Source organism: Etheostoma cragini, chromosome 3 (genome assembly GCF_013103735.1).
Source record: "Etheostoma cragini isolate CJK2018 chromosome 3, CSU_Ecrag_1.0, whole genome shotgun sequence".
NCBI lineage: Eukaryota > Metazoa > Chordata > Actinopteri > Perciformes > Percidae > Etheostoma > Etheostoma cragini.
This window is the reverse complement of record NC_048409.1, coordinates 11,689,512-11,714,753: the sequence shown is the minus strand read 5'-3', so window position 1 is coordinate 11,714,753 and position 25,242 is coordinate 11,689,512. Positions and strand designations below refer to the sequence as shown.

Sequence of the window (25,242 nt, the reverse complement as noted above, 5' to 3'; positions counted from 1 at the left end):
ATGGAATTGTTTTTGCTTTGTCAGACAGGTAGAGAGTTACAAAAGAAGATAGGACCTGAGATATAACAGTGAAGGTTATGAGCAGTCAAGCTGTGCCATTACTGGCATAACATTCTTTGAATTTTTAGCTTACAACGCTCAACACTTTAATTGCACAGACTGCTTAGGCCACAAATAGCATGTCTGCTTGGTTTTGCTTTTGATAAGGAAGGCTATCGAACATCCATTTAAAGGATGGAATATATTTCTTGGAAACTATAAACAAAGCACATTGTATAACTGACTTCTGCAGTATGGTGCACAGCCTTGGATCATAGGAAACTAGATTTACGATATGGAGAACCATGTCAATATTATTCACCATAAAACTTCCCAGTTCAGAACTGCATTTAAATGTGATGTCCTCTAAAATGGAGGATGAAATGCAGAATGTCCCCATTGTGCAGCAAACAGTGGGGCAGTGCTGTGTGTGCTATACTGCTTACCCGCCTGTAACAGAAGTTAGCACATTTAAGCATCTTCCCCTGGTATAATAGATATTCCATTAGTTCCAGGTGGGAAGCAACCAGAGTAAATGATGCCCAGAATACGTGCAGGGCTGCCATGCTCTGCTGCTCTTGCACGACTGATCCATCATGCTGAAACTCGACATGCCATTTCCTGAGGGCTGGGGAATACAGCAGCAACAAGGGGGATCTCAATGAAAGGGAGACGACACGCCGAGGAATCATCACCTCTCCATTCAGTGTACACACTCAACCGCACAAACACACACAAATAAATGTCTACTATGCACTTGCAAATCCTGCCCACTGTGCACGCGTCTTGACAGCTGAACAGAGTCTGCGTGACCAACCACCAACCAATCAATTTGTCCTTTTATGACCACATTTGAAACATGTTGCATACGGTAAAACCAGTAGCATTTGCAACTACTGCAACACTCAATACGTGTGTGTGTGTGTGTTTGTGTAACCGCCCAGGCAAAATGTGTCCCATGCAGCTCACTGAAACAAATCTCCAGCCAAGACAACTTCCGATTGCAGCACAACTACTCGAAATTCAAAGCTCGTCCAGGCTAACTAACTGGCTAGCTATGATCCCAAACAAAGCTCCCATTGTCTGGAACTTGTAGTCTCACCGTTTTGTCTTGGCCCTTACAACTGTGATTAACTCAGTTACGAAAAACTACAAATCCGAAGTCTGCACAGCAGTGAGCATGCGCACTGCAACCTTAATGCTCAGTAAGGTTGTAGAATTTTTAGTAGTTAATAAATTGTAGCGGGTAGCGGCATATTTGATGCCATATATTGACTCTGTTGAATTCCGGAGGTCGAAGTGAAGCGTTGAGCCAGTGTGAACGGCTCCAGGTGGTACTCACACTGACTGCTCAACCGTAGTAATGAGCTTGTTCTCAGCATTGACTGAAGTTGGTCGGCTCGGCTGCTTCTCCGTGTCGCTAACGTTAGTTCACTCGTCACTTTTCAGCCTGCACTGTTCAACTTAAACTGTTCACAAAAAAAAAACCAAAAAGAGCACACACCTTACCTAACGCTGTTCCGGTGTTTCCCACTCGGCTCCTATTCCTTTAACATAAGTCTCCAGACATTTTGAAAACACTCGTTGTAGCCGACGGCCGACTGCCTGTTCACCGAGCGAGACCTGCCAAGAATGCTCAACCGAAACCACGACGAAGCTGCGCCCGCACACTTACTGCGCCTGCGCAGCTCCGGTTAGCGCAACCTAATGATGGTAACACACAGGGGGCAACACGCTACTACCGATGGGAGCTGGGACACACATTGTTTTAATGAGCATCTGGTACATCAACTATATTAACATCTCAGTGCAAACACATGGAAGCATGGAACATAGAGAAGCATTATGTAGCCTATATTTACCATGCTGCATAGTCGCATTTTGACCATGCACTGAATACAAATTAGTCAACAGCACAACCTTGTGGTTGTTAAACAACATCAGCTTTATTGGCCAGGTATATATCCATACTGTCTATGATATAACTACAAATACAATGACTTTGACTCGATTTTCCGTCTTTCCGCTCTAAAATAGACACACAGGTAAACATAAACCTTATAAGACATGATAAAGCCTACATAGAAGTAGGTAATAGAGATACATTTTAATTCAGAGGTTTAATTAGGAATTGTCCACTATCACCCAACATGCAATCATACTCCTAAAACCACAGTTGTTAGTTAGTTTGCTTTTCTATTAAGTCAATATCACTATTTTCACTTATGATTTATGAACTAATCATGTTTTGGTAAATACCCCTGAGACACCAGAAAACATCAAAGGCAAAGTAACTACAATAAATTAAAAAATAAATCAAAGACAAAAAGTTATCAAAGGAAAGCTAAATTTAAAGTCAACCACAGCCTTTTTTAAATGTATATTATGTGCTTTTGTCAACTGGTTGTGGTCAGAGGGCTCACAATCATTAATCTTTTTTATAAAGTGTGAGTTTTAAAAATTAAAAAAAGAGTTAATAATAGTACTTCCCAACTGACCTAAATCAAACTATAGGCCACTGGTTAAATACAATAAAAAGTACAATACAGTGTGGTACAGCTTGTTTTGACAGGTTTTGACAAAATAATACACAGTGTCACATTTCTACAGATTCCTTCTTTCTCTTTTATGTAATTACAGTTGCACTTGTAGCATTGGAGCTTGACTTAAATTTGTTCATTCCACTGTATCATGTTTTACACACTGAATTTTAATGTTGGTATATATTTATGGACTACTCACTGAGATAATGTATATCTCAGCAAACCAAAGACATATTTCCTGCAGATATATCTGAAGTATCTGGGAACAAGGTAGGGGGGCAGTCTGACAGTCTTCGTTTAAATACCAGACCAAAACATACAACTTGTTCATAGTACACATCATGGTTTCTGCAGCTCAGCACCTGTCTCTAAACCAGAGGGTGTTTATAATGGAGCAGCAGTAACTACAGTGACCGTCCCACAAAAGAGAGGTCACAGCATTGACTTCCACCTCAACTCTCGACCATACAAAAGGAGCTACAGAGAAATGGAGGAGAATGCAGGAAATGCTGATAGTTTGAAGGAAGTGTTTCTCCAAACAAACAAATATAACTATGGACACACTGTTGAAACCTCATAAGAACCTTGGATGAAGAAAATTAAAGAGCTAAGTTTGACTCAAACGATACCCAATTACCCTAATTCCTGAAAATACAAAAACACTGAGCCTCCACTAAATATTTGTGTTTCACTTATTAGGCACCAGGGGTCAGAACAGCTTAAAAAATGTTGTCCATGAATTCTAGAATGTATAATAGTAATGTCCTGAAATGCAATACAATTCTGGCAATTTTTTTGTTGTTCCGATGAAATAACAGTAAATATTCAGGTATTCTGTTTTATACACTGTGATCCAACAACATCTTGTGTTCCCAAACCCTCAACTATATGTCATGTAATATGTTTTTTCTTGGAAAACACAATCATATGCATTTTCAAGAAAAAAGATGATGGCATTATTTCATCCTCTCCTTTCATAAACCCCAAAGGAGCATTTTTGCGGGTAGGCTACAGCATGTCCTATAGTTCCCGTCTTAAAACTCAGCTCCACCCTATTTCATGTAAGAATATCCTACATTAGACATGTTCTTTGTGTGCCATAAACTGCCATTGTGCCCTTGAACAGCATACTCTGTCAATCCCTGGCAGCTACAGGCTGTTCTTTTGCTGACCCTTGACCCCTGACCATGTGGGTGACACAAGAAACTACATTTTCCCGAGAGAATATATTACTCTATTATTGTAGCCTATTACGTTTTTACAACTAAGTGTAGGCATTGCCAAATAGATGATCATGCACTGTGGTGTAGAATAAATTAACTTCATCTTTGACGACACTCATCCTTTTCCTTATGATTGTAACATGCTAATAACAGTAGTTACATGAGCTGTCAGAATGATGTAGGTCAGCTTGAGATCCCTCAGGAACTACATCACCCACAATGCAACAGCACACCCTCACCACCACCACGGTCTCGTTCCAAGAGACTGTAGCGTCCTCCTCTCCGTCCGTACGGCACCCAGATCTGCACTCACGCGATGGGAGTAGGTGCGCACAGCAGCCTGCGTGCTTCAACCATCGCTATGTTTTGTAGATCAGTGACAGAAGAAGCACTTGTTCCCACGTATGTGGACTGCGCCCCGGTGTATTTGATGCAAAGTCAGCCCACAGACTGACAGCTTGGTGTTCGAAATGTAAAGTCTCTTTGGAGGAAAAGCCTGTTTGAATACGATGGACCTCCGGACAGCTGGATGAGCAGCACGAACAAGGACTCCCTGGCGCGTTTTACTGTGTCGCCAAATTGGGTTAGCCTTCTGATCTGGATGGTCCCTATTTACTCGGATGCAATACGCCCATGCGACTGTGGATGTTGCTGCCTTCAATGTCCAGGTTAGGTTACAGTAAATGCTATTTGTTTACGCGTTACAATAAAGCTGTTTGGGGCGGAAGGAGCAAGCCGGGACTGGATACAACATTTTGCGCGCATCGTAAATTACCATTTCCAATAGCCTACTATATTGTTGGTGTTATTATTAAGATGGGGGTCGATCTATTTATAAGGGAAACATGGAGCCTTCGTCGCATTATTTCATCTAGTCCACTTGGATCAGAGATTGCAATGCTGCAATACCTCAATGCAAACCTTCGTTGACAATATTTTCCACCTTGTTGTCGCCGTGTGAGGTGTTACCTAAAGAAGTCGTGGCCATTTAAATCCTTCGCTACAAGACCATTGACTGATGATCTGAAACAACCAAGCGTGCTTTTGAGGCAGCGGGATAATGATAATAGATACTGGCATCCCTTTACTGTCTCCAGTGAAGAAGAGTTGCATTTCTCACCGAGGACTTGTCACCATCACAAATGTAGCCCAGCAGAAGGGACTGAACCAGGCCGCTGCCCAGAGACGGAGGCGGGTTTGTTGTGCTCAGACTTGGCTGGATGCTGAACATGGTGCCACTCTACAGCTCTGTATTCAATACCTGCCGCCCTGCCCTCGGCTTGTTTCTATGATTTCCCAGCTGTCTTAAAATGGACAGGGTCTTTTTGATAAAAGCTCTTCATGGACGTTGAACGGGCTCGTGAGTGGGACATGCATGTAGGATTTAGCCTGGACCGTCTTGGCGCGATGTAGTGAGAATATCTGCCGATGTTTCCGAACACAGAATAGGAGAGAAAACAGCCCGAGCTGATGGAGATGGCTGGTGGGGAGGTTCATCTACACTGGGCTGGATGAGAAATAAAATCGACCCCTGCTGAGAGGATTTCAAACACAGACTGCTGTTCTTATTGACAGCCTAAATAGTCAATATTCCATAATAAGATACATACTTAAGTTTTGGTGTTATTATCTCCTCCGAGTGCCTTAATGGACTGAGATGAACTTCAGAAGAGGTCGTGTGTTTAGTAGGGTGAAAGAAACAAAACTGTAAATCATAAGTCCACATTGTTTTTGTTAAATTCAGATGTATAATTGTTATATCAATGTAGGACCTTGTTATTAAGTTGTTGTTTTTTTTAAATAAATTGTAGGCAGCAACTCAGAGACCAGAATTCACTCACTGATCAGGAGCCCATCAGGTTGAAGGCATCTTTTTGAAGAATTTCATCAGACCTGCTGTTTCTTAGATTTTAGATCTTAGATTTCTTCTGTAGGCTATTTGCATATTCACTCGTTTGTGAGGGTCTCTGGCAGCTTTCCAAAAGTCACAACAGTGAAAACAATCAATTAGGGTTTGGGGGTTACACTTCTGGACTCTTTCTGCTGAGTGTCATTGTTTGACTTGATGTACGTTGTCCCTGAATGAACTTGCCTTTGGGAATACATGTTACTTACACACTGCGTAGCAACAGCACAACAGCAACCGGTGACAGGATTTGGCACAGTTTCAACAGAGAGATGTGGTGATGGGGGAGAGCAGTTGCAGCTCTCTGATCCTCTGATCCCCTCTACCCCCCACTGGTGGTTGAGGAGACCTCGCCTCTGTCAATGGGCCCTGTATGGATTTTGTGCCTGAGTTGACAGAGGGCAGGCCTACAGCCTCAAACAGCAGTCAAGCTGCTATGAACCCATACGGCAGAGCGAGCGGCACAGCAACCCCCCTATGCACCAGCTGTGGGGGCAGCTGCTCCCCGCCTCCACCTTGCCTAATCCCGCCTGGGCCCCACTTCTCTGCTTCCTCCTCATCCTCCATGCCCCCAAATATGACCCCTCCACCCCCAATGTGTCCGGCCCCAGTAGTGCAGGTGGAGAATGGCAGCAGTTGGAACTCCTCCACCATCTCCTCCTCCGGCTCCCCAGACTCCCACCCTGGTCACCACTGTGCTGCCAACAACCCCAACCCCTTCTGGACGGCAGTGTTCGACTATGAGGCCACAGCAGACGAGGAGTTAACCCTGCGGCGCGGGGACCTCCTTGAGGTTCTTTCCAAAGACTCAAAAGTGTCTGGGGATGAGGGTTGGTGGACAGGAAAGATCCAGGACAAGGTGGGAATCTTTCCATGCAATTACGTCACAAGGGGGGATGCCGCCAACTACCAGCAGCTGACTGCAGGAGGGCTGGTGGCAGGCGGGGTGGGCGAATGCCCCTTGGAGATAGACTTCTCAGAACTGCTCCTGGAGGAGGTGATTGGAGCTGGTGGGTTTGGGAAGGTGTACAGAGGAGTATGGCGGGTAGAAGAAGTAGCAGTAAAGGCCGCCAGGCAAGACCCCGACGAGGATATTAGTGCCACAGCAGAGAACGTGCGGCAGGAGGCCAGGCTGTTCTGGATGCTCCGGCACCCCAACATAATCAGTCTCCGTGGGGTCTGCCTGCGGGAGCCCAACCTGTGCTTGGTAATGGAGTATGCCAGAGGGGGGGCTCTGAACCGAGCGCTTGCTGGAAAGAAGGTACCCCCGAGGGTTCTGGTGAACTGGGCGGTCCAGGTTGCCACAGGGATGGACTACCTACACAACCAGGCATTCGTACCTATCATCCACAGAGACCTCAAGTCCAGCAATAGTAAGTAATACAATCAAGTGAGACTTAAATCAATAAATGGAGTGTGCTTAGTTGCCATGGGCATATTTCTATCATTATCATGTGACCTAAAACAGACATAAGATAACAGGTTTTATTTACAGGTTGGCCAAAATGTGGCAGAAGGCGCCAGGATATTTACACTAAGTAGACGTTGAAATTCTTTGCCATGGTACACATTCCAATGTCAGCAATGACCCTTAAAGCTCAACCCTCTGTATGTACCATCTAACTCACAGCTGAGAGGCTCAACACCAGGTACATAGAGGCAGCACATATGTAATATAGACTGTTCAGTGTTTACTGAAACTGAGAGGTGTTGATGATAATCCATTTAAGTCATATTGGAGGATGTAGTTTGTGTGGCTGTTAAAATAATAATTTATTTTATTTTTTATTTTATTTTTTGATACATAAAATAAATTGCAGAAATCAAACCTACCCTTTAAGGAATAGTTTGACATTTTGAGAAATACAGTTATTCTAGTTCCTACCAAGAGCTGGATAAGATGGTTGATACCACTCTTACGTCTGTACGGTAAATACAAAGCTATAGCCAGGTGACAGTTAGCTTAGCTTAGCCTAAAGACTGGAAACAGGGAGACAGCTAGCTTGGCTCTGTCCAAAGGTAACAAAATTAGCCTACCTAAATCTCACTAATTAACATGTTTTATGTTGTTTGTTTAATCTTTACAAAAATTGAAGTTTGAAAATGACATGTTGTGGTTTTACGTAGGGTTATGTGCCGGACTATTTCTTTTCTGAGTTTTTTACATTTCTGGAGTTTAGTGTGTTAGTGAGCTTTAGAGATGCTGGTAAAATGTTTGATCACCTTTTGGACAGAGTTTGTATAGCAGTTTCCTCCCATTTCAAATCTTTGTGCTAAACTAAGCATATCTCCTACAATCTCTTGGCATTATCTTCTCATTTCTCATCATCACCTTTTAAAATGTCAAAATCTTTACATAAAGCAGAGATCCATTATTTTACAGTACTTAAGGACAGGACAGAAATATCAAATAAGATTAATACTTTATACTAGTAACAAATGAACCATTAAAAAAGATAGTATTGTGATATGTTGCTGTATTGATTAATAGTCCCACTTCTAGTATTGACATGTTTGCCATCTAGTTCTGTATCTATATTACATCTATTACTCTCTATAATTGGTCCGTAGGAACTCCCTGGGGCAAGTGCACATTTATAAATGTACAAACATTCAGCCTTCTTGTAATCATTTCATGACATTACAGAAATGTGATATTCAGGTGTTGCCATTGAATATTAACATACAGATACTTTTTTGGGAGCTGACACTGGATGAGAAACTTAAATTGAACTCAGCAGGGCGGCTTAAGTGCTGGAGAGCTGGTCTCCTTCTGCCATCTTTTCCCTGTCATCTCTCTCTGCACCTCCTTTTGCTCTTCATCATCCTCCTCCTCTTTCCTCCCCTCCTCAAGGAGACCAGTTCTGCTCTGCAACTCACAGAGCTATTTTTGGTCCTTTGTGCTATTTGCTGTTTTAAAGACGCAGTTGCAGTTGTTGGTGCATCAAAGAAATAACACACAGTGAGCATCTAAGTGCATTTTTTTGTGTGTGTGCGTGTGTGTGTGTGTGTATACATGCAGGTCAGACTGTGTGTTTCTATCAAGTGTACAAATATGGGTGGAGTGTGCAGGATGTTGACTAAAGGCATTTTAAAGAGGGAGATACTGCAGAAAGGTAATTGTAGCTGAAACACACTCGTTGTTGATCTGCCAAAATGTTTCCCTAATCTTCAATCCCTCACTCGGTCTGCTTGAGTTTCACTCTTAAGCATGCATACCCTGCTCCCGTCTCTTGACTCTCCCTCCTCCCTGTGTGGCTCAATAACAGTAATGATGGGGGATCAGATGCGTATTGGACAGCGCAGCCTTGACAACAACACCATAACACTGCCTTTCCATGGTGACATGGGCACTGCTTCTGTGCCACTGAGTCATACAGCTGCTAGCCGCCGTCCGCTGCAGCACAAAATGTCAGTCCCCAAATTTAGAGTATTGTCTTTGTGAAAATAGCAACTGAATAAATGGAGGAATGTCTAATGAAGGGCTTTGACCCTGTTTTCCACCCGATTACAACGATGACTGAAAATATGTGGGTGCTGATCATTAAGTATGTGATTAGACTGTGACTCACACCCATACTGAGGGATGTTTTCAAAAGCCTGGCGATGATCAGAAGGGTGAGGCATGGAAAGAAAGTGAGAGAGACAGAAGAAGGGAGTCAAAAGATTTAGAGAAAAACAGGGTGGAGGGGGAAGTGTGAAGGGAAAATAAGCTCAGGTACCAGAGAGAGCGGAGATGTATGAAGCGAGAGAGGAGATGGATGGGAAACAACAAGAAAAGGAGCGCGCGGGAATAAACAGCGGTTCATCTCAGTTTAGGGTTACACCTCAGCTCATTGTCCAGGTGCGCTGGTCTCAGGTGTCCTCTTTAAACCGCCGACCACTTGGCATCACTGCGGTTACAGAGCAGCTCAGGCCCCGAGCCTCTCCTGTCTTCCACCAGCCAGCTTCTGCGCTCAGTAAACACACAATCTTTATTCTCCCACAGAAGAATTCATCAAGACAAAATGTGACATTGCTCACTGACTCGGTGTGTTTGAAGCTTTACAAACATGTTACAACCAAGGGATTTATTTTTTATTTTTGGCCCACTCAAATGCTTTCATCTAATTTTATCCCTGCCAAGTTAAAGATTTTTAAGACTTGTCCTTGGCATGTGTGCGTGTATTCTTTGTTTTTCGAGTGTTGTAGGTCTGTCGAGGCCCACAGTGAGTCTGTGTAACGGGGATAATCTGATTACCATGACCTCCTTAGCGTAATGTCACAGCATGTTTGTGTGTTGGCAGGTCATGGCACCTGTGGTCACACCTTACCTGTCACTCTGATCCTGGATCAGCCTCTAGTCTCTCAAAAGCATAGGGCACCAGTCCTCTTTGATTGGCTCGCCTGACATGTGGGATGAAAGTAGAAACAATAAAAAGGTTCAGAGGGCCCTCCATCACTATGGGTGCAAGTTGCATCTTCAAATAATCTATTTTATTTTCTTGATTAATCTATTAAAGGGATACTTTGCCTATTTTAATCCAGCTCTGTGCCGTCTTTGTGTGGACAGTGTGTTTAGAGAACAGTATTTGGCTTCCCTCCGTGGTGCCAGAACATGGAGGAGCAGAGCAGCGGAGATCAGACGAATTTCAACGGACCTCCGCTTTTCTGCTCCAATTTTGGCAGACCCCCGCTGCTCCACTGGGAGCTCTGTGCACTGGCGCCACTGACGGAAGACAATCCTTCATCTAAACACACTGCCCACACTGCCATGACACAGAGCTGGATTGAAAGCAGCAAAATATCTTTTCAATTGGATGGCCTCTAAAACAAAACATTGCAACTTCACACATTAAATTGCCTTTTTTGTATGATTAACAGTCCAAAATCCAAATGTATTCAGTTTACAGAACACTAAGAAAATAAGTAACTATCAAAATTTGAGAAGCTGGAACCAGTGTGTTGCAGATTAAGTTAGTCGATTGAGTAATCAATTAATCACTTCAGCATCATATGAGACTAGATGTTAATTTCGGCTCATAATTTTTATGAACCAGAACTAAGCAAGTAGGCTAGTAGTTGAGTAAAATGAATCATACCACCTTCAAATTTTCTAAAATAACCAACATTAATATTTTAATTTACATTATAAAGTGTTGACAGTGGTGTATTTGGTCATATATATTGTGGTATTTATTTCATTTACTAAATTCTCACTCGCATTACTCCTGCCTGGACATAAGACTAAGTCATGGTTCCTTTTTAAAGTACATGTGTGACACTGACACTTTATATGGAGCTCTATAGAGGCTTTGAGTCATCTCCAGGTAAGACAATACAGGTGAGCTGATCACCTGTCGCAGTAAGACACAGGCTGGGTCATATCTGTACCTGCAGCCAGCTCTTACACACAGCAAATGTCTTCTAGGGTGACTATGTCCCACTGTAAATGTTTAAATACTGTACATACCGCTAATATTTGTCTTTCCCTTGAACACCTGATAGATAGGATGTCTCCACCTTAATTCAACTCTTATTAAAACAAATGTGAATATAATTTGTAATTTTATGGTCCCAGATAAAGCTTCTGTGTTGTTGTTTTACTGTCAATGCAGAGCCTAATAGACACCCTCAAAGAATATGGTTGACGTTACCTGTTGTGACCATGGAACTTTCAAATGGACGCCATATTTACACAGTCAACAATCATCTGAACGGGGAGCCCTGCGTCTCGCAGCCGGCTTGTCAAGTATGCAGTTCGCTAATAGAGGAATATTTAGAATAAAGCTAGAAAATACAAATGTATTTCTTTTCATTTTGGTGTTAAACTAGTTACCATGACATCAACATCAGCACATGCTGCTGTAAATTAACAGATTAGCAAGGCGAGATATGGCAAATAGTTGCTGCCATTAAAAAGCCTGCACCTAGTTGGTGTGTGTGTGTGTGTGTGTGTGTGTGTGTGTGTGTGTGTGTGTGTGTGTGTGTGTGAGAATGTAAGTGAGTCTGTTGAAGAAAGGATTAGAGTGGAGGCCAGTGCCGGTTGATAATCCCTTAGACAGACAGAGCGGTGGAGGCCGAGACTGTGACTAACTGGAGTGTGAGCTAGCAGTACTGTATTAACCCTTCTTAAAATCAGTTATAGTGATAGAGACTTGGAGGTAGTTGCTGTTTGTAAGTTTAAACTTAATGTAGTATAACGTATGTGTAGATTTAGTCATGAATAAATAGCAATTGGTCGTACAACGTAAGCTGATGTATAGAATAGTTGTCACTAAATACTGTATTCACAACCAGTTACTGCCACACAGCTGTGTAGCTAACCGTTACAAATGACAAAGTTAACGTTTGTTGCTAGAATGACCCATTTTTGAGATATGGTCAACGCATTTGACCTGACACAAAAACAAAATGCTGTTTAATAATTATCTAAACTGAAACAATTTTAACACCACAAACCTCAATTTAGAAACGTCATGCTAGTAACTTTAGTCTAAAGTAACATAGCCTTGGTCAGGTCAAACAGACCTGATAACTTAAGATAGGTTAGCATAATCTAATGTTCTAAACTGCGTGAATACTACTAACTAAAGACATTCTCCATTTGTGCACAAATAACATTAAAACCTAGTCATACCTACTTTTACAAATAATTAGTTGTTGCTAAATATTAATAGACAGACAGAGATAAACAAACATCTCCTGGTGTGGGGTAAAAAATAACTCCCAGCAAATTGAATTCAACAAAGCTACATTTCGATTGAATAGAGATGTTTATCAAAATGTTTAATGTCAAATGTGTATTCTGACTTTTGCTGGATACACCTGATAACTACCAGGGAATGTAGATAACGTTAGTTTGCTAATCTACGAATTAGACTGAAGACTTAAAGAGGTTATGGGATATAGTCAACACATCTGACCTGGTGCTTTAATTGAATTTTCCAAAATATTATGCGAATATAATTAGTTTAGCAAAAATCTGACATGTCCCACATTAAAAAAAACTGTATTCAGTCTCCATGTATGCATACATTAAGCAAAGTCATAGGTAGTAAAACGGAAAGTGAGGATTCATGAAGAGCTGCAACCCAATCCTAATGGACAGCATATTTATTTTGTTTATTTATTAGCATATTTACAGTTTCAGTTTCCCTTTTCTGCCTTGTGTGTGTTGTTTAATGGTTGTTCAATTTTGGAACATTTGAAAGAGAATACTAAGATTTTGAAAAGTGAGGAGTACATGTTCACCAGTAGTAATTGGGTTCTTAAGACAGAATGAATACACCACAGGCTGTGTTTTAATTTCTGTGGGCAATGCATGCACGCTTGGTGTGTGAGTAATAGGCCAGTGTGCATATGGAGGTCGGGCAGCAGGACTTGCTGGCGCTAGGGCAGAGAACTCACTCCTACTATCACACTCCTGTACACAACAGGGCAACAATGACCCCATTCTCACACAGCAACCCAAGACAGAGCGAGAGAGCCGGGCCCACAATGGCCGAAGTCACTGCAGGGGGGATGGGGGGGGGCGAAGGATGAGAGATAGAGGCAGCGAGGGGCGACTGTAGGCTGTGAATGACAGAGCGGAGAGATGGATGGAAGCAAGGCAGGATGGGTAAAGGAATGCAGTGGCTGTGGAGAAACCCCTGGAGGCTCGGTTGGGAAAGGGAATAGAGAGATGGATGGGGGGAGGAAGAGATGAAGGCAGGAATAGGGAGAAGTATAAGGCCAGTTTGAGAAGAGGTCAAACCATTCATCTCTCTCTCGGTGAGTTGGCTACAGATTAAGGCTAACAGCCTTGATGGACTCTAGACTAGAATTTTCCGCTGTATGTGACTGTACGGCAGGCCTCATTATATCAATATACTTCAAGTTCAAGTCAAAGGAACATTATTTAACAGCTGCAGCCATGTGAACACCAGCATGTGCAGATAATGATCTAAAACAAATTCACTATAATGGCATCCTGGGTCAAAGTAGAAGTAGCATACTAAGCTTTCCAAATCACATTGACAAGTAAATGTTTGTGCATTACTGTTTGAATAAATATATTTAAATGATACATTACAATTTAAATTAAGTTCCAATAATATTGAGTGAGCCACAGAAAAAAGTTAGTCCTCATTTTGTCAATCACTACTGGTCCGGACTGAAATATCTAAAAAGAAATTAAATGGATTGCTATGGAATTTGGTGCAGATCTCCATGGTCTTACATTGCAAGATCTATCTCCACAGTGCTGCGTCAGCCCTGAGTAAGGTCTGGCTACACCTCTTATCTATTCTGGGATAGGAGGAAAGAACGAGTGCAACTGTCGCTCTGGCATGCTTGTATTTCTTTAAACCAATCACAACCATCCTGGGCAGCGCTAAGCCCTGGATGAAGCTAAATACATAGCAGAGATAGCGGAAGGGGAGCGCCGGATGTCAGCTTTATCCGAGCAGATGTAGCCTGACATCTGTGGTTATGAGTGCTGTATGTCAACACCTATTCCATGGATCCCCATGAAACATGGTTCATACATCCACCTGCCGCCTCAAGGTGAGCAATAACTTTGGTGATACGATCATTTTTCATATAGCACCATCATTAATCTGCCCAATACTTTGGTTTAGGTCCAAATATCTGCAAAACTAATGCCAATTCCCATCAGCCTCAGTAATTTGCATTTAGTGCTAAATGGCAAATGTTCTCAGCCTAAACATGATTAACAGTATACTCTCTATCAGCATGTTAGCATACAGTGACCATGTTGGCATGTTGACATTAGCTTTTAGTATAAAGCACCCGTAGTGTGGGTAAAGGCTTCTTACAGCAGCACATTCATCCAAAAATAGACGCCCAAAACATACTGTAGGAGTGATGTTTTCTGTTTGCATGGGAGCAATCTGTTGTGTTTTTCCTCTGTTGGCAAAATCCATTCAGACTAAACATCTAATGTCATGTAGAGATTCAGTATCTCCACTGCAGCTCCAAATGGAGTTAATTTAGCAAACCATCTCAGACGTCAAATGTGGGTAAAAGTGTGTGTCAGGACATTTTATTTTAGACTCAATGTTATTCTGACTGCTGGAACAGCAGGGAGAAAACCAGAAAGATGAGTTCTGATCAGACTAGAACGCACCACGCAATAAGACACGATTCACATTGTGGAAGGGTTGATTTTATATTTCTCAGTACTAGTGGACTGAGAACGCAGGTTGAGGGGAAATTATAGTACCTGACAACAAACTAAAAGTCAGGCTGATGACAACAAATAGTGAAGAACAGGAGGATTGTTAGAAGGACTTTGGACTGTTTTCAGTTCTCTGGCACCACATGAACTCGGCCACACTGCTAACAGGTGTTAGTATTGCCTCGCTGTCAGATCGCTGCTGAGTTTCAGTCTGTCTCAGTGAGTGAGAGGGAGGGCTACAGTGGCACAACTAAACCAAACGGTGACACCCAATCAATGGCTGCATGATTGCAAATATACACACCCACACACACACACACACACACACTTCTCCACTGCTCAATAAAAAGTTGATATGAAGCCAGTTAACAGGGTGGACTCCATGCTGCTCTCTTTTACTGCAGTGCAGCTCAGGCTCTCTGTGGACCTGCCAAGCATACTGACACACATTTACACATCGTCCTGCTTAATGTTGTACATTATGAATTGCATAATTCAGCTGAGTAACAGTTTTAGTGAAACACACTGTGGTTTGATTTGCTGCTTGTGATCACTGTTCAAATGTTAAGATTTTGTCAAACTTTTTGATCATGAAACTGCATCCAAAGCAGGCCCAAATAGCCTTTTATTTTACTCTGTGTCAAGAGACAGGCAAACAGTTGAGCAGCAAACACCAACATTAAACGCTACAGGCGTTGTCTTTCCTTATCATCACCTCAAATTCACCTCAGCTCTTCAGTCAGACGGTCTGTCTGAGACAGTCTGAGAAGCTGCGGCACTAGAGGTCGTCTGAAATTAAATCCAAGATGACAAAGAAGTGTAACCAGAGGTGAAAACACACAGTGACAAAATATTTGTGTTTTACAATTTCTTTTTGTTTGCTTTAGCTAATAAATAAGTTTTGGTTTGGTGAAGTCAAAGTATCCTGCAGATTATTGCTCCTGAACATAAACACAATACGGCATTCTGTTTCTCACTACTATAGGGGGGCAAAGTGATAAACAGTAATGTCACACACTTACATTGGCATCTCCTGTGCTGTTGTATGTTGGGTGGCTGTTGACTCTGCTGTTAGAGGGTCATTGTTGTTTTCCAGCAGCCTGACACGGAGAGTGGGGAGTCGGGCCAAGCAGAGAGGGCACTGGGTGTCCCCCGAGTCGAAAGGCCTTCACCCAGTTTCATGGTGGAGTCAAGTAGAGGACACTTCAGTTAGACAACAGACGTGTAAAGTGTATGGAGTCTGTCTAAGAAGGTAATTTTTTATTAAACGTTAATGTTCAGGAGAGATTTGACATGTAAACATGTCATGTTTTACACTTGAATGGATTCCTGGACAACCCACTGAGAGATTAGGTCCATCTATAAATAATGCATGAATTAAAATGACATGCAGTATTGAATTCAATAGACAGTTGTTTGATGGGTTATTGTTTTTATCAATTTTCACTTGTTCAAAAACCAACCATAAGTCAGAGACCTTTTCATGCAATAAGATTTGTTTTTAAAGAAAGAAAATAGTTGTAATAACTCAATTTGCACTGGGAAGTTGAATTAAGCGTTTGGATTGTGGGTACATATTTTGCATCATAAATAACAATAGAAACACTTGTATGTGTTCGCTTCCCCAAAAGTGATAGAGGAAATGGGCGAAGTAAAATTAATTGAAAAAAGATTTTTGTGTGATTTTGGTGTTTTTTACTGACAAATTTTGTTATGACGCCTTCATCAGAGCTATTACGTAAGTAATCAAGACATGAGTTGATTATTTGCTTTTGCGTGCCAACATTGTCCTAAAGCCTCTTTAAGGAAACAAAGTTGTGGTTATTTTTGCACCCAGCTTAAACCGCCAGTTTCCCCTTTTACCCACTGGGTTGGAAATGGTAAATTCCGCCATGAATTTGACTCCATATTGTAGCACACAAAAGCAGTTAAGTTCTATGCAATTTGTCAAACTAAAGGAGCCATGAAAGTTAAAATCTGTCAAAAGTTTAAAAAAAAGCTTAAATCTCTCTAAAAAATTCCCACACTGTAAGTACTCCCTTTTTCATACCACACATACACACACTCCACGCAGAAAGAGCCTAGAGAATGCCGCCTCCTTTAATACCTCAATCTCTTCTGAGAGAGGGGCTGCCTGGTCACACGAATCTGGCACCTGTGTTTGTGTGGAGACAAAGTGAATGGCTGCAGGGTGAAACCGTGCCACTGTGCGGCTCAGGATTAGAGCCCCGATGCCCTGTGGTGGTACAAGTGAACCCAAGCCAGGGTATCAATGACATGGGAGCATACTCACTACAACCTCCATATCAAAGCAGGGGGGGGAAACGGGGAAGACACCCAGTGATTCGCTGCACGTCTCATTCTGGTGTTCATCCGTTTTTATTCCTTACTGAGTATTGCTTATATTCTGAAATGATGTCAAAGTCCTGTCTTTTTGAAGCAGCTACCACGCTGCTATATTTTCCAACTTTTAGATAATTAAACTGAATGGTGGGTTTGATAGAGAAACAACAGTTGGAAATTTTCACACTGTAATTGAACTAAATAGAATTGAATTTTAGGTTATTTGAAGTTTTTTTGTGTGAGTTTGAAGAGATGTTTTGTGTCTTCCTGTGCTTGGAATTTCTTGAGAGAGGAGATGTGTGAAAGCCAAAGGAAAATGGAGAGACCTACTGAGATACAAAGACATCTGGTATGTGCTGCCAGGAAAATGACAAAAGCTCTCCCTCCAGTCATCTCTCTTTACCTCTTGCAGCCCGCATCTTTTCATCCACTCATTATTACCCTCTTTCTCAAAGTGCTTGTTCCTTTTCACCCTCATCTCTCTCTCTCTCTCTCTCTCTTTCTCTCCCTGTCTCTCTCTCTCTCTCTCTCTCTCTCTCTGTTTCTTGCCTATTCGTAGCCTCCTTGACCGGGTATTCCTCCCTTTTCAGCTGCTTCTTCACCATATTTCATTTTCCTCTCATGCCCTCATTTCTGCAGCGCTTTACTCTTGTCATTTTTTTCCCTTTCTTGCCTCCTTCCTCCTCTCATCCTCCGTCTTCCCTCCCCCATTCACCACCCGCTTTGCCTCATCTTCCAACAGCCCCCCCACACACACACACACATACACGTTCCTAACACCCCACATTATAGTACACACAAATTACTTCTCAGTTACAGATTTTTGACTCCCTGCATTTTTTTGCTTTCCCTGCGTCTCTTCTTCCATTTCTTCTCCCCGGTGTGTTGTGATGGTAGCCAGGCTGGCGACAGCTGCAACAGCAGACAGGCAGGCAGTGGGCACCGGCAGTGGGAGGGAGGGGAAGAGGGGATGATTATTTGGGAAATGAGGGGATGCGAAGATACAGAGACAGTCGTAAGGCAGTAGGGTTGGAGGGGGAGCTTCCTTGTTTTTGTTGGCAAGTTTTTGATCGTTGCCGAAGCAGAAACAGAGACGTCAGGCCTGCAGGTTGCGGGGGGAGCTGGCTGCTCAGCATCCCACGGGCCTGTATCTCATCTATTGATGCACGGCTAACTGCCATGTAAGTCACGTCGTTGTATTTGTCACCATGACAGACAGCTGGGACCAGCACTGAGGTGGTGCTGTTAGCCTAAACAACCAGCAGCTCTAGGGTCTCATTTATAAAACTATGTGCAGGATCCTTACTAAAAGTTTACGTATGCCAAAAAAAAAATCTGATTTATAAAACCATCCCTGAAGTCTCTTTTTCTCCTGATTCTTCCATTGCCCTGGTCCTGCAGTGCCATCATGCAGCATTACGCACAGCGGTCACAGCAGTATTTATTTAACAATTTGTGATTGTTGACACCTTGCCAAAATCACAGCATTAACTAGTGGTATCCCCCACGTCGAGATACAATTTAAAGACGGAATTCTAAAAGGCAAACACTCTTTTCTTCATGCAGGTTTTATACAGTATTAAAGGTCAGGCCGACAATGAGGACATTAAGTGTAACGATTGCGTGAGAGCTTATGGCTGCATTTTCAGACTTTGACATTTGATGATATGTGTAGAGTATAAAAGACAACTATTTAGTTATTTGAACTGTGTTCTGCTGTTATCTAATGCTAGGGTATTTAAATTCTATCCTGTGTTCCATGGAGTCGGACCATCTCATCCTCCTGCCCTCTGTAGCGGACAATGTGATAGTGAGACAGCACCGATTAACCCTTGTGTTGTCTTCCCTTTGACCATAAACGTGTTGTCCACCCAGATCAAAAGTGAATTATTGGTGTTTTTTGCAGCATTTTTGCCTCTTTTTTTATGCTTTCGCCACTTTTTAAACACGTTTTTGTCGCTTTCTTTCAACGTTTTGTTTTAAAAACACGGTCAATAAACCTAATTTATACATTATAATACCAATGGTTTTAGTTAACAAGACAGAAATTATGAATTATTTTGAATAAGGGTTGAGATCAAAGGATGTTAAGGGATCACAGACTGGTCTATGTCAAAGTTTAGTCAGAAAACGGTTTTTCAAATAATGTGGATAAAACACCCCAAATTCAATGAATTTAATCATTCATTTTAACTGCTAAGAACCTTGTATGGGTTCTATACCACGTACAGCCATGCATCCATGTTAGGACTGTATTTGGGCATTTTGGTTCAAAGAAACCCATATTTGTGATATAATAAACTTTAAAAACGGAACGGATATTTGACCCGAGGACAACTCAAGGGTTATTAAGAACAAATTTTGATTTAAGATTTGAGTTGGATTTTACAAGTTGTTTATAGAACAATTATCACCCAGTACAAGTGCGATCGACACTGCTGGATTTATCTTCAAATAACGTGGATGATATAGAGAGAAAAAATGTGCATGAGGCATTAATACTTGATAATCGTTATTCCCACATTTCTGCTACTTTCTGCAGTCTGACATCACTCAACACCTCACCATCTGCATCGGCAGTTCCCATTGTCTCCAAAATGTGCGTACACATGGGTCAGAGTTTGCATGGAGGACCAGACATTCTCCCGTCAAGTTTGTTTGTTTATAAATCACAACCTATGCGTGGGAAGTTGCGTCCGCACATTTTCAGCACCATTTTGTGCGCACGCCACGTTTATAAATGAGACTCCAGGGCATGCAGGGGGACGAGAAGCTGTGAAGGTTTGGTGAGCTGCGGAGGGTTAGAGGGAGATATTAGAGACTCTTTTGGGAGTTTGTTGGAATCTGATTTGCTGATATGGCGCCACGGCAGCAGCTGTTCCACCCTACAACTACACCTGAGTTTGCATAAGAAAGGAGGGTGGAACAGCGACTAATGAGGGGAAAGGGAAGATGGCTTAGAAAGAGAAAAAAAAGGAAGTGTCTGCAAAAAACTTACAAATGTTCTCATACACTAAGAGTATGTTCATGTTCATGATGCTAGTTGTGTTATTTTTCTTTTCTTAGTGTAGTTTATTCCTCAAATCCGGAGCATCAAAGATTTACATACCAGCTGGTAGAACAGTAAGGTTACACTTCATTAGCGGTTATTAAATATTATATAGATGCTCTCTTTCCAAAAGAGAAGCCACTGAATTTAAACTTCCCAGAACGTTGGCGGACATGAATGTTTTAAACAAATGGTGAAAAGAAGCAATAGATGCGGAGGTATCCTGACCTTGACTTTTCCCAATCTCAAGTGTGGGTTAAACTCTGGATGCTATCAGTCCCTTAATGCATCATTAGACCGCATCTTGTAAACCTCCAAATCTGTCAGACTCTCTACCACCAATTTGTAACATAGGTGTTTCTTTATAAGAAAAATCACTGCAATGCCAGAGGAAAAGAAGATTTCGCAGGAGGATTAGTAATCCTCACATCTGTGGAGCGTCCTTTTAAACAGTAAATCAAGTGGGAAAAAACAAAGCATCGTCATGGAGGCGTGAGGGTTTTCTTCTCCTCTTTCCTAGCGTCATAGGCTTGGACTGTGACCTCTGCCCTTGTTACCACAACAAGTTAATGACACAGCAGAATGAATTGGGGCCAATATAAGAACAGTTAAGTCTATTCTTGTCAACTGTAAAAACTGATTTGAACACTTTTGTGAAGTTCTTATCTTCATTGACTCTCTATCATGGTGTGGATTTCCTCTTATGTTGGGAAATCCAGATCCAGTGCAGAAATAAAGAATGGACTTGTCTCAATATGCGATAGGAGGGGTATTTCATTTCTACTCAATTTTGTTTCTTAGATTTATTGTTAAAATGAAAACGAGCAGTGGTTTTCACCTGTACCAACACCAACAGCAGGAACTTTGAATACACATCTGTTGGCTTCAAAAACTGCAAAAACCTGCATCAAATCCTAAACCTATAGTTTTTAAAGTATAGTTATGTTTCCCTGGTTCTCTTCTGTAGGGAGTTTTCAGTTAAAGCCAAACATGTTTGTTTATAGTGTTATAAACCTTGATGGAAGTGGCCCTGACAGAAATACCACCACTCAGAGAAAGGGCTTGGATTGCATTCCTCTGTGGGGAAATACAGTATCTGAGTGGGTTTTGGTAGCTAATGTGGCTCCTCTGCTCTATGCACTGACTAACCAGTCCAGAGATCATTAGTCAGGTTAAAGCCTCGCTGGTTACTCCTGTGTTTGAACATTGACTCTGTGGCATTTCTCAACACACTGAGCCGGGGTCAGGGTCCAAGGATGGAGGAAATAGCAGCAGAAAGGTTAAATCAACACTGAATCACAAGGAGCAGGAAACTGCTGCACTCTCTGTTTTCTCTAAAAGTTTGACAATCAGCAGGTGGTTTTGACAGCTAATCAATAATACTTTGCTGTGACAGAACCGCAACGTGATATAACGTCTCATACTGTGTGCCCTAAACCCTGCAGTCCTCCTTAAAGTCTGCACTCAATGACAAATGGTACATAACCAACAGCGTGCCAGTCCCCGGTAGGTTTAAATTGTATTGGTACACTGTCACAAGGCATCACACTGACCAGGGCCTATTTTCTACATTATCTGTAAAGCTTTTCTGGAGTAGAACCCCTTTCAAATCTGGAACATTTAGACATAAGAAAGTTAATTAGGGCAACAGATCTATAACTATAAGTCGATTAATCCATCAACATAACATTAATTGGCAACTATTTTGACTGAACAGCTTTGGATTTGTTGAATGTTGGTTGATTAATACAAACTATTTAAAGAGGTCACCTTGGGCTCCGGGAAATTACACAGAGCACTTTGACTACTTTCTGACATTTTAATGACTAAACGAGGGAGAACATAATGTGCAGGTTAATCATAAACGAGTTAAATGAGAAAGCCCTAATCAACAGTAAGAACAGGATCAATTTACGATACTGTTTATTAACTTGATACTAATACTAGTTTAATTCATTCAAGTTTAAAAATGTAAATCTTGCAACATGGCTCCAGCACAGCAAAATCTTTCAGCTATCAAAATGTACAATTTGTCCAATACTTTGGTTTGGGACCACATACCTGCATAACTAATGCTATTTAGTCTCAGCTGTACTTTAGTGCTATTAGTGGACATTGGTCAATGTTAGCATGCTAAGATGCTTATATAAGATGGTGTACACTGTTAAATATGAGCATTGCTACTACTACAACTTTACGTTTACTTCACCACTGAGGCTTAAGTTCCAAAACAAACCATGGACCTAATTTCTTTATCTATCTTTGGTTTTGATCACAGCCTCACAGAGCTGCTAGCCAACTGCAGACTCGTGTTCATCAGCAAGACATGATTTAGCGTCTCTCTGTAGGTTACAAACATAACACAGGTCATTGATCAGATAAAGTCTGATTGATATCAGCTTTGCACAGAAAGGTCTCGGTCAGCGGAGGACGGATACTCTTTAAAATGAAATGGCTCAGCTACTGAATGCTTGAATCTTCCCTGAAACACTGAAAGTTCATTATTTGATCGTGGCATTTAAAGAGCAGTGCAGCAGCAGTTATTCTTGTTGATTAATAGTAAAATTGACAAAGTGTGATGAATCAATGACACATCCAGGCCTGTTATATTTCCCATAATGCATGTTACTATGGAAGACTTTGAAGTAACGAGGGAGCTTTTTAGATGTATTTCTCGCTTTCATCTCATTGGTATACTTTGCTCTATTTCGAGATAACATATCCAGCAGCACTGCATTGTGTAAAAGCCACATTATCCTTATGGACTTTTTCCGGCCTCCCTCTCTGATGAAATGTGCTGTGATGCCTCCGTTGCACTCGCGGGTGCTATTTGTGTAATTCTGCACTTCAGGTTTCTGTGCACCCAGTTGAATACAAACATGTTGATCTTTGGTGTTTGACGTATGGATGAAACGCCGGCGGTGGTGAAACCCTGTGGGAGGAGAAACGAATGAACAGTCGCCGGTGGTATTAAGAAGCTTCACGGAGAGTGTGAAGTGACACGATGTTATGATTAAATCAGGAGGAGCAGGTGAAGTGCTGCTTCGCTCACACGTTCAGTTTCTGTAAACGGGCCTCAGTTTGTGTCTTTCCTCGTTAGCTTCATGTTTTTCTGTCCTCTCATCCCGCCCTTCACCTAAAGGCCATAATGTCCTTTTAACCTTATGGATGCGCTCTCTATTTATACATACAAAACAAACCAGGAAATGTAGACTGTGAGAAGGACCCACCCATTTAAGCATGCAAACACATTCTTTCTGAGTCTGTTTGGACTCCATCTTTTGTTTTTCCAGAGAAAGAGTTAGCCCCGAGGAGACAGCTGTCCCTCACAAAGACAGCTGTCCCTTACAGAAAAAACAGCATCACAATAGAAAGGATGACTGGATACTTCTAGTTCACTAGATTTTAAAGGAAAATATATACTTGTCCTTCTACTACATTTATCCGACAGCTGGAAATTTGAAGATGAAAAATTTGCATAGCAACAATGTGATCTTATAAAATATTATGCATTTTTGTGTATTAAAATGACTTAACGTTATGAATTAGGCAAGTAGTAATTTAATTGCTCATTATTCTGATGATCAATTTCTCTATTAATTAATTAATTGTTGGGTCAATGACCTGTTAGAAAATTGTAAAAAATGCCCCATAATTCCCTGGAGAAGTTGAAATTAAGTACAATTCAATTTACTTTAATGGAAGAAAACCATCAAATACTAACATTTGAGAATATGGAATCTGTAAATATTTGGTATTTTTGCCCCAAATTTGTGCAGATTTATTTTCTGTTGCTCCACTAATTATTTTAATTATCAGTTATTTAAGCCAAATATCTTTATAATTAACTACTGTCCATGAGATGTGGATGATAATAAAAACGTGCCCATGGTGACATGTTTTTGAGTAAAAGTACTAATACACAACGTACACATTGTAAAAATAATCCATCACAAGCAAAAGTCCCGCATGTAAAAGTACAGAAGTACCAGCAAATGTTCTGAAAGTATCTAATGTAAAATTATTCCTTCTGCAGAAAAATGTCACTGTGACTGATACATTATTATATATGACACTTGTTATTTTAAACTGATGCAACAGTGTGTAAGCAGCATTTAACTCTTGTAGCTGTTCAAGGTGGAGCTAAGTTTAACTACTTATACTGTCACACTATTTGGTAGTTTGGTCCAGTGATTCCCAACTGGGATAGGAAGAAGAAAAAAAAAGTACTGTTAAACAAATATGTGTTGATATTTTGGATGTTTTTCTAATCTTTGCGGTTACTTGTGAAATATGAATCATGTGACCTCTTTGGGCCTTGAACAATTATTTTAATGAAGGCCATTTCAGAAGATTAGAGGGAAAATATCTCTCATACACGTGTGAAACTGTTCACAAACCAAAAAAGTTCATCTTAAACAATGTATTGATAATATTTGAATGTTAAATCTTAACGGTAAGGTTAAGGTTATCTGTAACTACAACTGTCAAAGATTTCCTTCTAAAGCAAAGTAGGGAAGAAGAATAAGAAAATGAATCTTGGAAATACTCAGTACACAAATACTTCAAGGCTGCACTTAAATGAGTAAATGTTCTACCACTGATTGTTTTATTTAGCAAACAGTCCAAAAGACAAAGACATGCGGTTCACTATCATATCGGAGAGAGAAAAGCATCAAATCCTCACATCTGAGAAAATGAGAGTTTAGTAATTTTGCTTAAAATATGACTAAAACAAGTTATTGATTATAGAAAGGATAGCCAGTCGACTAATTGATTAATGGCCTGATTGTTTCAGCTGTAATATAAAGTTACATTTAACTACTGCGCACACATTAATGCATCACTAAGAATATCTATTGTAATATAACACTCAGGAGAGCTTCTGCAAGAGAACTTGCAGGACTTTAACTTGTAATGGAGTATTTTTACTGTGTGGTATTGCTACTTGTACTAAAGGAAAGGATGTGATTAGGAAT

The 25,242-nt window shown here is 41.2% G+C and overlaps 2 protein-coding genes across 3 annotated transcripts in view; one reads left to right on the top strand and one right to left on the bottom strand.

The window, feature by feature from the left end:
• Positions 1–1,708, bottom strand: part of sipa1l3 (signal-induced proliferation-associated 1 like 3) — a 73,590-nt gene extending 71,882 nt beyond the window's left edge. Inside the window, exon 1 of the mRNA XM_034867745.1 lies at positions 1,549–1,708. The gene's annotated coding sequence lies outside the window, so the exon portion shown is untranslated. The remainder of the gene's footprint in view (positions 1–1,548) is intronic.
• Positions 1,709–4,104: 2,396 nt separating this feature from the next.
• Positions 4,105–25,242, top strand: part of map3k10 (mitogen-activated protein kinase kinase kinase 10) — a 33,928-nt gene continuing 12,790 nt past the window's right edge. Inside the window, exons 1-2 of one of the 2 annotated variants that reach the window (XM_034866983.1) lie at positions 4,105–5,735; positions 5,768–7,084. In XM_034866983.1, the coding sequence (XP_034722874.1) occupies positions 6,085–7,084 (1,000 nt within the window). In that variant the 5' untranslated portion in view covers positions 4,105–5,735; positions 5,768–6,084. Of the gene's footprint in view, positions 5,736–5,767; positions 7,085–25,242 lie in introns of those variants that run through there. The other variant, XM_034866984.1, reaches the window with a different exon arrangement.